The sequence below is a fragment of the Pongo abelii genome, chromosome 15 (genome assembly GCF_028885655.2).
Source record: "Pongo abelii isolate AG06213 chromosome 15, NHGRI_mPonAbe1-v2.0_pri, whole genome shotgun sequence".
In the NCBI taxonomy this organism is placed as follows: domain Eukaryota; kingdom Metazoa; phylum Chordata; class Mammalia; order Primates; family Hominidae; genus Pongo; species Pongo abelii.
In genome coordinates, this window is record NC_072000.2 from 33,306,263 (window position 1) to 33,318,659 (window position 12,397).

General features: G+C 36.3%; 1 protein-coding gene across 5 annotated transcripts in view; it reads right to left on the reverse strand.

Moving 5' to 3' along the window:
* Positions 1 to 12,397, reverse strand: part of PRKD1 (protein kinase D1) — a 361,380-nt gene that overhangs the window by 148,286 nt on the left and 200,697 nt on the right. For all 5 annotated transcript variants that reach the window (XM_002824640.5, XM_063715550.1, XM_009249000.4 and 2 more), the window contains exon 2: positions 6,891 to 7,029. In XM_002824640.5, the coding sequence (XP_002824686.3) occupies positions 6,891 to 7,029 (139 nt within the window). The remainder of the gene's footprint in view (positions 1 to 6,890; positions 7,030 to 12,397) is intronic.

The following is a 12,397-nucleotide window of genomic DNA, read 5'->3' on the forward strand; positions in this document are numbered from 1 at the left end:
AACCTTAGTTGCCCAAGTAGTAGTAGGGCTGAGAAGGTGTTGCCCACAATTAATTCTGCCTTCTTAAAAGCAAACAAACAAAAACTATATCTAAGCAATGTACTTTTGAGGAAATAATACAATGATTTACTATATCACTCTTGGGGTTTTTATCTTTTGCCTAAATTTCACAGAAGACAAAATATTGCTACATTGCTAACCAATATATTATATCGAAGAGAAATTAATATAACTGGTACAATACTATATAAAGTCAGTAATTTGCACTTTCTATAAAAGAAAAAAGAAGCTTAATAAAATGTTGTTACCATATTTTTTTTTCTGGTTTATGATTTAGGCACTGAATCATAGTAGGAGTAAAACACGCTTATAAGGATTTCTTAAATATAGTGACCCTAAGACACTATCTCCATTTTGATCAGAATTGTGAACTTATGATGGGATCCTGGTGATGCAGTGGCACTGTTATATTGCTTTATATTTTGTATTATAACTATAGAGAAGAACCTTCAGGGTTTTCTTAACGTCATTAAAGTTTGAGTATATGAATTAAATATTTACATTTTTATGAGGAAGAGGGTGATAATGGTCTATGATAAACATCATCTCAATGGTTCCTGAAGCTCACTGCTACTTTTGCTGTTACAAATATCATCAATGGTCCCTGAAATATAAACTCTTACTGTAATAGGAATTCTTTGAACAAGTCCTCAACTATTTCTGTTTACTTGTTCAAGTTCAAAGGGCTAAATGGTATTGAAATGGTATTAATTAATAGTGACTGAACACTTAGATTCAAGCTCTGGTGTTACTCCTACTCTCTGCAGGACATAGGCAAGTTACAATTTATATTCTATTGCTTTTCAAATATCTGACTTCTCTACTTTCCAGAGTCATTGTGAAGGAAACAAATTACTTATATAAACTGCTTCAGAAACCTGTGATATTATGTAAGCAAAGATTTCATGCTTCCTAACTCCTGCTTTTCTATGGCTCAAATCTTCCCCCTCTGTGCAGAGAGACTGGATGATCCTCTCAGACAATTTGTTCCATGGTCATCACCCAGAGGAGTATCTCTAGAGTGGCCTCCTGAACCAGGACTCACCAGATGCTCAGAGAGGGGAAAAAGTATTCCGTGAGAAAGTGAACTCGGGCATGATTTTGGAGAGTTATGCTTCACATTAGCATGCACCAAAGTTCTAAAGAGTCTTGCAGCAAATAATCCCTTTAAAGTTGTTTAGCCCAACATTTTCCAAAGTTAAAGGACCAGGATTCCCTTCTGTGGTATGTTTAATAAGCATACACATCACATTTAAAGGCTGCTTAGAGTGTAAGGAGAAGAAGCAATCTTAATAGTTTCCATTTATTGTGGAGTCGCTTTGTATAGAAACTGTCTGAGGTGCTTTACAAGCAATAATTTATTTTCATTTATGTAAACACCTTAAAACATAGGTGCTAGGGTTATCCCCATTTTACAGATGAGGAAACGTGGGCACAGGATGATTACAAGTCTTGGCAATGATGTAAGTAGTGAAGAATAGATAAAGGATATGAACTCAGATGTTCTGGCTCTGGAAACTATACTCTATCCTCATGCCTAATACTTTACTTCCAGAATGAAAACAAAAATAGAATGCATGTAATATTATCGCTGTATGATACTTTCATCTAGTAGAAGCTTTTTGTTTGATTAAAAAACAAACAAACAAAAAAATCCTGAAACCCAAGCCGAGCGCGGTGGTTCAAGCCTGTAATCCCAGCACTTTGGGAGGCCGAGATGGGCGGATCACAAGATCAGGAGTTCAAGACCAGCCTGGCCAATATGGTGAAACCCTGTCTCTACTAAAAATACAAAATTTAGCCGGGCGTGGTGGCATGCGCCTGTAATCCCAGCTACTCTGGAGGCTGAGGCAGGAGAATTGCTTGAACCCAGGAGATGGAGGTTGCAGTGAGCCAAGATAGAGTCACTGCACTCCAGCCTGGGTGACAGAGCAAGAATCTGTCTCAAAATAAATAAATAAATAAATAAATTCCTGAAGCCCAGAGGTTTTGCAACTTGTACAAAATCACAAAGAAAATCAATGGTACTACCTTCCTGAGAAATTAGTTCTTCAGCCCCTCAGATAAGTACATGAATCATTTGGCAAACACATTGAACAATGTATGAGGGCAAGACTTGGGGTGGGATAAAGGAAATGTCATCACACTCTCACATAGCTGTAGCTCTCCTGAGAGTTCTGTTCATTTTTTCATTCCTCCTTCATCAACTACATCAAAATGGTTATTATGTTTGTTGAATTTTACTTCTAAAATATTTCTTGACCTCTCTGCCTCATTTGCAGCTCTTCTGTCATGGCCCGAGAATAGGCCCACGCCTCTTCTGCCTGGACTACAGTGCCAGCTCTCCAATGAGGCTCCCTTCTCTTGATAGTGAGGACCAAAAACTAACTACATGTGGAAATAGCTTTTTGCAAAAGTTATAATACAAGATAATCTACTGTAAATCTATAATGAAAGAAGTCCAAGAAAAACATCTATTTTTTAACCTTAAATGTAAGAAGGAAAGATTCAACATTTATCTCTCAAACTTTTAAAACTGTGACTTTATTTGAGGAATTCTTGTAGTCCTTTCCTAGTCTCTATTTAACTACCTACAAGATACAAACACATACAGACATAAACACACACATATACACACTGATAATTATTAGAGATCAAGCCAAAACCAACCAAACAAACTGTCTGAGTCATGTAAATGTAGTCCTGTTACTAATTTGTTTGCTAAGGCTGAATTATCAGGATTTGATAGAGGCCCATCATGAAGAAGGCTTCAAACACATTCCATAACCTTGATTTTACAGTTCAGTACCATACAGTGGAACTTGACTCTGGTAAAAAAAAATTTCCATGTTCAGTGTTTTCCTACTTCTTAACAATAATAAGAATGCTAGTCCTTTGTTTAACACACAAAGAGAATTTGCCAGCAGTGGGGATAGGTGGGGTAGGGAACTTTCATGCAGTTGTTATTTTTTTCCTCAATAACCCAATCCATCTACTCATGAGCAATCTTTTCCTGGCTTACTGTGTTTAAATGTACTAGCTCACACTAGTCATGTTTCTCAAAAAGAAAGGGAGGGAGAAAAAAATCAGCAAATTAGCCAGAAGCAGCTTGGTTAGTTTTCACTCCCAAAGCAGTTAAAAGATGATGAAAAGTCTGAGCAGAAAATGATACAAGCAAAGAAAAAAAAAATCTTGATGTTGTCTGAAGAAACAAAATTAACCTTGAAATTTTTCCCTATTTTTTCCTCTCATTTTTACTGCAGTCCTATGTCAGAAAATGTTCCTGCTGGTAGATTGTTAGTTAAATATAAAAACAACCAGGTTATGTTTCCATCAAACTACAGAGTAAAATTTAATTTGTGATAAGGAAAAAGAAAGTTTGGATAAATAAAACTTAACAGTAAAACTACAGGCTTCAGAAGGAAAATGCAGCACCCTTCGTGTCCTCTTCAGGGACTAGGTCAGGAATGAGTATGTAATCCAAGCTCCCCTGCACCTATGGCCTGAAGTGTCCTGGCTGCTATCACTCGCCTTGCCACAAATTATAACATGGTACAATCCTACTCACTTGATAGGCCCTAATTTCTCTTATGTGGGTCAAAAGAATGCATAGCAAAAAGACTTGAAGTTCAGTTTATTTTTGAGGATATATCTAGAAATAATATTTTACAACAAATCGGTATTTTTACAAAATGGTGTATATGTAGTAACTTTATTCTCACAGCCAGTAGTTAATAAGTGAACTCAAACATATTTATTGAGAACCTCGTACCTATGGATAACAGAAGGATGAGGTGGGGAAAAGATTGCTGAACAATGGTTAGGCCAGGTGACAGTTGGATCTGCATTTAGTCAGCTAGGCTGGGAACTGTGTGTCCTATGTGGCTCAGGAGAAGAATGGCAAAAATGGGTGGTAGAGTAATTCAGATTACTAACAGGTATTGCAGGCCCTGCCTGGGTATACAAAGTCATTGAAACTCCATCAAAGTGTGGTGTAAGACATGAATATTATAAGTAGCATGCTATGTGGAGAAAAAAGAAATAGAAAAATATGGTCAAAAATGGTAGGGAGTTAGTGATTAAAATACAGTGAAAAAGACAGGGAATAGGAATGTGCACTTGGTAGAGATGGACAAGATGGACAGGCTAGAGTAGGAGAAGAGGAGTGCTACCAAGTGGAGATTTTGAAGCTGGAGCCTTGTCTTATTGGTGAAGTCAGGAATGGCACTATGGGTGACTGATAACAAAAATAAATAATAAGGAATCTGAAGAATCATAAACACGCATGTTAACAAAACCAAGGATGAATGGGTGCTTAAAATGGAAAGTAAAATTAGGAATCTGACAACGATTATTGCCATACTTAAATGGAAATGAGTCTTCAAAGAAAATAAAACACTTCACTGCAAAGAAGGTGACATAAATAATTAAATGGCAATGGGAAATCAGAAGAGGGCCATATCACTCAACTCCTCAACTAAGAGTGGAGGAAAATAAGAGGCAAAGCCTCTTGGAAATGGGGCATCACCTTCAGGAGAGTCAGGATGCAAGGAAGACACAAAGACCAGGAAAAAGAAAGGAACATCAGGCATTTGATCACAATAGACTCAAGGCCTAAAAAGGCTAAGGGAAAAGAGATAAGAGATATGGGTAAGAAACAGGGTTGTAATACAAAGGGGTGGGATGGTTTAAAAAACTATTGTAAACATAAACATTTATTGAGCAAATCACAATGCTAAGCAATAGAGTGGGAGAGGAGCTGAGAGAATACTGCTGCCGATGGTTATAGGTAAGTGCAGGAGATCTAAACACAATTGAGTGTGCATGTGTGTGTGTATGTGTGTGTGTAATTGATATACATAACTGAATAATTTAAAGAGTCAATGACATTGGGAAAATGGCACTATGTTGTTCAAAACTAGAATTAAAATGTTAGAGAATAGCTCCTTTTAAATTCCAGCAAAATAGGTGGTAAGAGTAAGGGAGCCCTTCTGGAGTCTGGTGCTGGGAAAGCAGGTAAGGAAATGGGCTGCTCTTAAATGCCCTCTCAACAACTGTGGCCAGGAAAACAGGAGAGATGGAACATAAAGGGTGGATGGCAGGGGAGGTGGGGCATGCACACAATGAAGTTCTCAATTTGCAAAGATGGGAGAGGAAAAGCAGAATGCTGTTCTCATGCAGCAAGGGAATTCTAGAGGGCTACATAAGGTCAACACGAGGGAAGAGCAGGTCTGGCTCATTAATGCTGGGATAACATGCAAATAAGCAGTCCTCTCCTACATAAATACACCCACACACAGGTTGCATTCAATCTGGCGGCTACTACTCTAAAGTGCTTGATAACAAAAGTAAAATAGAAAGAATAATACATTATATTTAGAAATGCAATCTTAAAAGTCCTCATATATTTCTGGACATTGACACAAGGCAAAAGGACTCATAAGACATATTACATTATTTACAAAGCAGCCTGGCTATGAGTTTAATATGAATTATGGCAAGAACTGATCCAGTGCATGATTTCCCTGAATAATTAATTTAGTGTTCAGAAACAGGAAACTTAGAAAACAACATGTCTAGTCCATAGTTTTGAGAGGTCAGGTGCAGTAAGCAAATGTCAAAAGAGCCAAAGGAAAGGAAAAAGGAAAACCCAGACAACGCAAGTGACTTCTTAAAGAAAAGTGATAAAAAACCATCAAAGCTTTTGCTTTTTTAGTTTGTTTATTTAACAACTGGCAACCCTACAGGCAATAGAAAAATAATTACCTTTATCTAGCAAAAAAGTTGTTTTATAGGATCCATCTACACAATGAAATTGTGGCAATCCCAGGATCTCACACAACTGTAGGCAACCAATAAAGATAAAAAGAGAACTAGACTGAATCAAAGCAAAGTGAACAAAACAAAGACAAATTGAATTATAACCAGTGCATCCAAGTACTGGGCTCTGAACAAGTTGAGGAACTTGAGGAAATAAAGTTGAGGCTCTGTAATGCTACTGGACTTCTTTTATTCAAAGAGATGGTAAACAAAGAAGGCAGGAGAGGAGAAAAGAGCAAGGCAATCCAAGTTTCTCAATAATTATTCTCTTTTTAACAAAAATAAACAATAAAAATTTGGATACATTATCATTGCATTGAGTATCACCGTAAGGATCTCCACTCTACTGTTGTTCTCTGGTGCTTTTTAAGAAGGTTAAATACGTTCTTTTTTTTCTGTTTGGTTAGGCACAGTCCTATTACTAACTGCTAAATCCTAAACAAGAAATACAAATGTGAGCAGAGGCAAACGTAGCCATTTCTCAGGGACTGAGTTAACTAGCGTCACATGGCATGACCTGACCTGCTCTAACTCCTGGGCTCTGGCTTCCTCCTTGGTCTTGGCTTACCTCATAGCTACTGTACTTTTGACCTTAGTAAGTCAAAGGCTTCTTAGCCCTGGTGTTATTTCTTGGCTTCCACACATTCTGTACATTTGCAGCCCTGACAGCTAATTTAGCTTCACTGTTGGTGAGTTTCTTGTTTGCTTTTGCTGCTGTCCAAATGATTCAAGGTGCTGAATGACGCCATCTGTATGTTGCTAGAGGCTGAGAGGGGGCTGGGAGGAAGCGTTAAGTCAAGAGACATGATTGGAGCAGCAGTACTGGGTGTGGACACAGCCAATTAAAGGGAAACCTTTTGTTTCCCTTTTTCATGTGGACAGAGCTCCAACATCTTCTGTTGGAGCTGAGTTTGAGATATGCTTTTTGTTTCCTTAAAAACATATGCCCAAGAATTCTTCAAATACAACTTCTAATCTATGGATAAAGAAAAGGTATAAAAGTATACTACCTGACAAGACCACTTCAATAAGATCGCCTTCCTGGATATCACTGGCCGTTTTCACCAGCTGAAGGATGTTTTCAGAGGTAGGGTCATGGCGAAAAAGCAGGATCTTATCATACATTCCATAGAAACCACATTCAGGGAACTGCAAATACAAATACCACGAGAGTGTAAATGTCAAAATCCTTCCAAATATTTTGTTTTAAACATTTCAGGGCACAAATACAAGCGAATTAGAAAAGTTCAAAGTATCTAGATCATTAAAATATTTCAAAATTAAAAAATAAATAAATGGTAGAGTTGATATTCGGAAGACTCCAAATCAGAAGGAAAGAAATCACATAGATCATGGGGGCAGTAATGGTCAAGCAGTTTTCTAATTAGAGAGCAAGAAAACAAGAGAATATGAGATAAGATTTAAATAAGTTCTGGCAGTAAAGTGGTTAACAAATATAGGTGGGAAGAGGTGTGCACTTTCAGATGATTTAGAGCAATCCAATAACATAAAAAATGGGAGTCGCTTTATTCCAATACTATTACACATAACAATGGCAATTTGTTTGCAAAAAACTGGGTCTGTCTGTTTTGGCATATTCAAAAATAAGAGATGCCTCCATAAATCTAAACATATTCTTTTTTTATTTTTTTATTTTATTATTATTATACTTTAAGTTTTAGGGTACATGTGCACAATGTGCAGGTTAGTTACATATGTATACATGTGCCATGCTGGTGTGCTGAATCCATTAACTCGTCATTTAGCATTAGGTATATCTCCTAAAGCTAGACCTCCCCTCTCCCCCCACCCCACAACAGTCCCCAGAGTGTGATGTTCCCCTTCCTGTGTCCATGTGTTCTCATTCTTCAATTCCCACTTACGAGTGAGAATATGAGGTGTTTGGTTTTTTGTTCTTGCGATAGTTTACTGAGAATGATGATTTCCAATTTCATCCATGTCCCTACAAAGGACATGAACTCGTCATTTTTTATGGCTGCATAGTATTCCATGGTGTGTATGTGCCACATTTTCTTAATCCAGTCTATCATTGTTGGACATTTGGGTTGGTTCCAAGTCTTTGCTATTGTGAATAGTGCTGCAATAAACATACGTGTGCATGTGTCTTTATAGCAGCATGATTTATAGTCCTTTGGGTATATACCCAGTAATGGGATGGCTGGGTCAAATGGTATTTCTAGTTCTAGATCCTTGAGGAATCGCCACACTGACTTCCACAAGGGTTGAACTAGTTTACAGTCCCACCAACAGTGTAAAAGTGTTCCTATTTCTCCACATCCTCTCCAGCACCTGTTGTTTCCTGACTTTTTAATGATTGCCATTCTAACTGGTGTGAGATGGTATCTCATTGTGGTTTTGATTTGCGTTTCTCTGATGGTCAGTGATGGTGAGCATTTTTTCATGTGTCTTTTGGCTGCATAAATGTCTTCTTTTGAGAAGTGTCTGTTCATGTCCTTCACCCACTTTTTGATGGGGTTGTTTGTTTTTTTTCTTGTAAATTTGTTTGAGTTCATTGTAGATTCTGGATATTAGCCCTTTGTCAGATGAGTAGGTTGCGAAAATTTTCTCCCATTTTGTAGGTTGCCTGTTCACTCTGATGGTAGTTTCTTTTGCTGTGCAGAAGCTCTTGAGTTTAATTAGATCCCATTTGTCAATTTTGGCTTTTGTTGCCATTGCTTTTGGTGTTTTAGACATGACGTCCTTGCCCATGCCTATGTCCTGAATGGTAATGCCTAGGTTTTCTTCTAGGGTTTTTATGGTTTTAGGTCTAACGTCTTTAATCCATCTTGAATGAATTTTTGTATAAGGTGTCAGGAAGGGATCCAGTTTCAGCTTTCTACATATGGCTAGCCAGTTTTCCCAGCACCATTTATTAAATAGGGAGTCCTTTCCCCATTGCTTGTTTTTCTCAGGTTTGTCAAAGATCAGATAGTTGTAGATATGTGGCATTATTTCCGAGGGCTCTGTTCTGTTCCATTGATCTATATCTCTGTTTTGGTACCAGTACCATGCTGTTTTGGTTACTGTAGCCTTGTAGTATAGTTTGAAGTCAGGTAGCATGATGCCTCCAGCTTTGTTCTTTTGGCTTAGGATTGACTTGGCGACGCGGGCTCTTTTTTGGTTCCATATGAACTTTAAAGTAGTTTTTTCTAATTCTGTGAAGAAAGTCATTGGTAGCTTGATGGGGATGGCATTGAATCTATAAATTACCTTGGGCAGTATGACCATTTTCATGATACTGATTCTTTCTACCCATGAGCAAGGGTATTCAATTAGGAAAAGAGGAATTCAAATTGTCCCTGTTTGCAGATGACATGATTGTACATCTAGAAAACCCCATTGTCTCAGCCCCAAATCTCCTTAAGCTGATAAGCAACTTCAGCAAAGTCTCAGGATACAAAATCAATGTACAAAAATCACAAGCATTCTTATACACCAATAACAGACAAGCAGAGAGCCAAATCATGAGTGAACTCCCATTCACAATTGCTTCAAAGAGAATAAAATACCCAGGAATCCAACTTACAAGGGACATGAAGGACCTCTTCAAGGAGAACTACAAACCACTGCTCAATGAAATAAAAGAGGATACAAAAAAATGGAAGAACAAATCTAAACATATTCTGTATGTGAGCAGTAGCATTACCTAGGTCCTTTGATCAGGAGATCAGGGGAGGCAACCCAACTCTCCCTTCTGCTGCTGCCCCTACTGCATTCCATGTGGTTTTCATGCAATGTGTCAATCCACAATCTCATGAGCAGTGTAAGAAAAGGTCCACCTGCACAGCATGGAGGGTTTCTGTTAAAGCAAACAACTTAGGCTAATTTATTATGTGAAAAGGGCCCTTTTCTTGTAATCACTTGTTCACATAAATTATTAAAAAATGCTATTTCTGCCGTAAATTGGCATTTGTAATGTAGCGGGAAAAGATGCAAACTCAGGGAAAAAGAAAATTGTCTTTCTTTATCATGGAATTGATGACAGATCTGACACTTATGTCAATATAGATGGACTTTAAGAAGCTACTGTCGGGGAGAAATGTCCAGAATCTAATACCTGCTGGAGATAAAAACAATACATTATAAACCTCTCTTTCTTTTTCTTAGTCTTAGAATTAGGGGCTAAATTCACATGAATCATTTTGTATGAACTAAAAATAAATATAATGAGAACATCTTATTGCTCTTAGTGCTGATGACCAGGCTTAAAACTATTTCTGCATGTCACTTAGTAAAGTTAACTTCCTTAAAAAAAAAACACAACAGCTGAAATGATGTCACTGCTTCCAGTGTGCTAATTAAACGAAAAAAAAAACTTACTTCACTTTATTTTTTTTAGAAATATCTCCAATAATACTATTAGAGCACAAGGAAACAAAGGGAAAATAAAAATAACATTTTCTCCACTTTAAAAAACAATGGATACCTCATGCACTATTTTAAAAATCAACTTCATTGAAGTATAAATTACATGAAATAAATTGATATAAGTGGATAAATCTATGAGTCTTGACAAATATAACTACCCATATAACCAAAATCACAATCAAGCCATGAGACATTTTCATCAGCCTCAAAAGTTTTATTGCAATCTATGCAACCAATAATCTTAACCTCAGGCACAGATCTACTTTCTGTTACCCTAGTTTAACCTTGTCTGACATAGAATTTCATGTAAATGAAATCATAAAATATGTTATGTGCACTCTTTTCTGGCTGGCTTTTTTTGCTTATTATAAAGTTTTTGAGATTCATTCATACATACATTTGGGTTCTTTCTCCTTTTATTATTTATTAGTATTTCATTAAATGGATCTAGCATAATTGTTTATCAGTTCAACCACAGATGGACATTGTAGTCTTTTTTTCCAGTTTTCAGCTATTACAAATAAAAATGCAATGAACATTATGTACAAGTGTTTCAGTGGGTACATGTTTCCGTTTCTTGTGGGTAAATACCCAGAAGCAGCATTGTTGGGACATATGATAAATTCATGTTTGAGCTGTATGTCTATTCTTAATAAACATAACAACACAATATTTTTTTTATTGCAGCTTTATCCTAAGCCTGAAATTCAGGTAGTGAGAGCCTTCCAATGTTTTTTCCTTTTCAAGATTGTTTTGGATATAGGACCACTGAATTTCCATATACATTTTAGAAATGCTTTGCTGATTGCTACAAAAAGTTGTGAATTTATAAAAAGCCCACTCTATCATGTATTTCTTTATAGGCCATGCTTTTGCTAATAAATCCTTGCATAACTAAATTTTCTCCTATATTTTATTCTACAAATTGCATTGTTTAAAATTTTACCCTTGAGTCTATGATCTACTTCGAGGTAAGTTTTGAATAGGGCAAAATATATGGATTGAGGTTCTTTTCTTGCATATTCTGGAAGATTTGTGCAGACTTGGTATTATATCTTCCTTAAATGTTTGGTAGAATTCTCTGCTGAAGCCATGTAAGCCCGGACTTTCCTTCGCTGGAGGGCTTAAAACTTCATATTCAATATCTGTATAGTACACTTTAGACTTCAATTTCCTCTTAAGTGACTTTTGGCAGTTTGTTTATTTTCAGAAAGCTATCCATTTCATCCAAGTTGTCAAATTTCTTGGTATAAAGTTATTCATGTGATTCCCTTACCACCCTTTTAATGACTATCCAGTTTCTAGTGATGTCTCTTCATTAATTTCTTATATCCTTTCTTTTTTGTTTGGTCTGGTAACAAATTTGTCAATTTTATCAATTTTTCTTGTAATGAACAAGCTTTTGTTTCATGGAATTTCTCTATTATTTTTCTATACTTAGTTTCATGGGTTTCTTTTCCTATCTTTATTATTTCCATTCTTTAACTTTAATTTGTTCTTTTCTTCCTAGATTCTTATAGTGGAAGCTTGTATTATTGATTTGAGACATTTGAGACTTAGTTCTAATATGACCACTTAATGCAATAAATACTTCAGCAATATTTCACAAATTTTGATAAAGCTGTGTCTTTATTTTCTTTCAATTCAAAATATTTTCTATCATACCATATATAAAAATAAACTCAAAACAGATTACAGACATAAAGATAACACCTAAAACTATAAAATTACTAGAAGATGTGGAGACAACTCCATGACATTGGTATGGGCAATGATTTTTTTTATATGACCCCAAAAGCACAAACAAAAAAAAGCAAATATAGACAAATGTTAAGACATCAAACTAAAAAGCCTCTGCACAGCAAAGGAAACAATCAACAGAGTGAAGAGACCACCTGTGGACAACTCAATAGCAAGAAAACAAATAATCCAATTAAGAAATAGGCAAAGGATCTGAATAGACATGTCTCAAAAGAAGATGTACTAGTGGCCAATAGGTATATGAAAAATAGATATTTCTCAAAAGAAGACATACAAATGGACAACACGTATAAGAAAAATTGCTCAACATCACCATTCAGAGAAGTGCAAATTAAAAACACAATGAGATATTACCTCAACCCTGTCA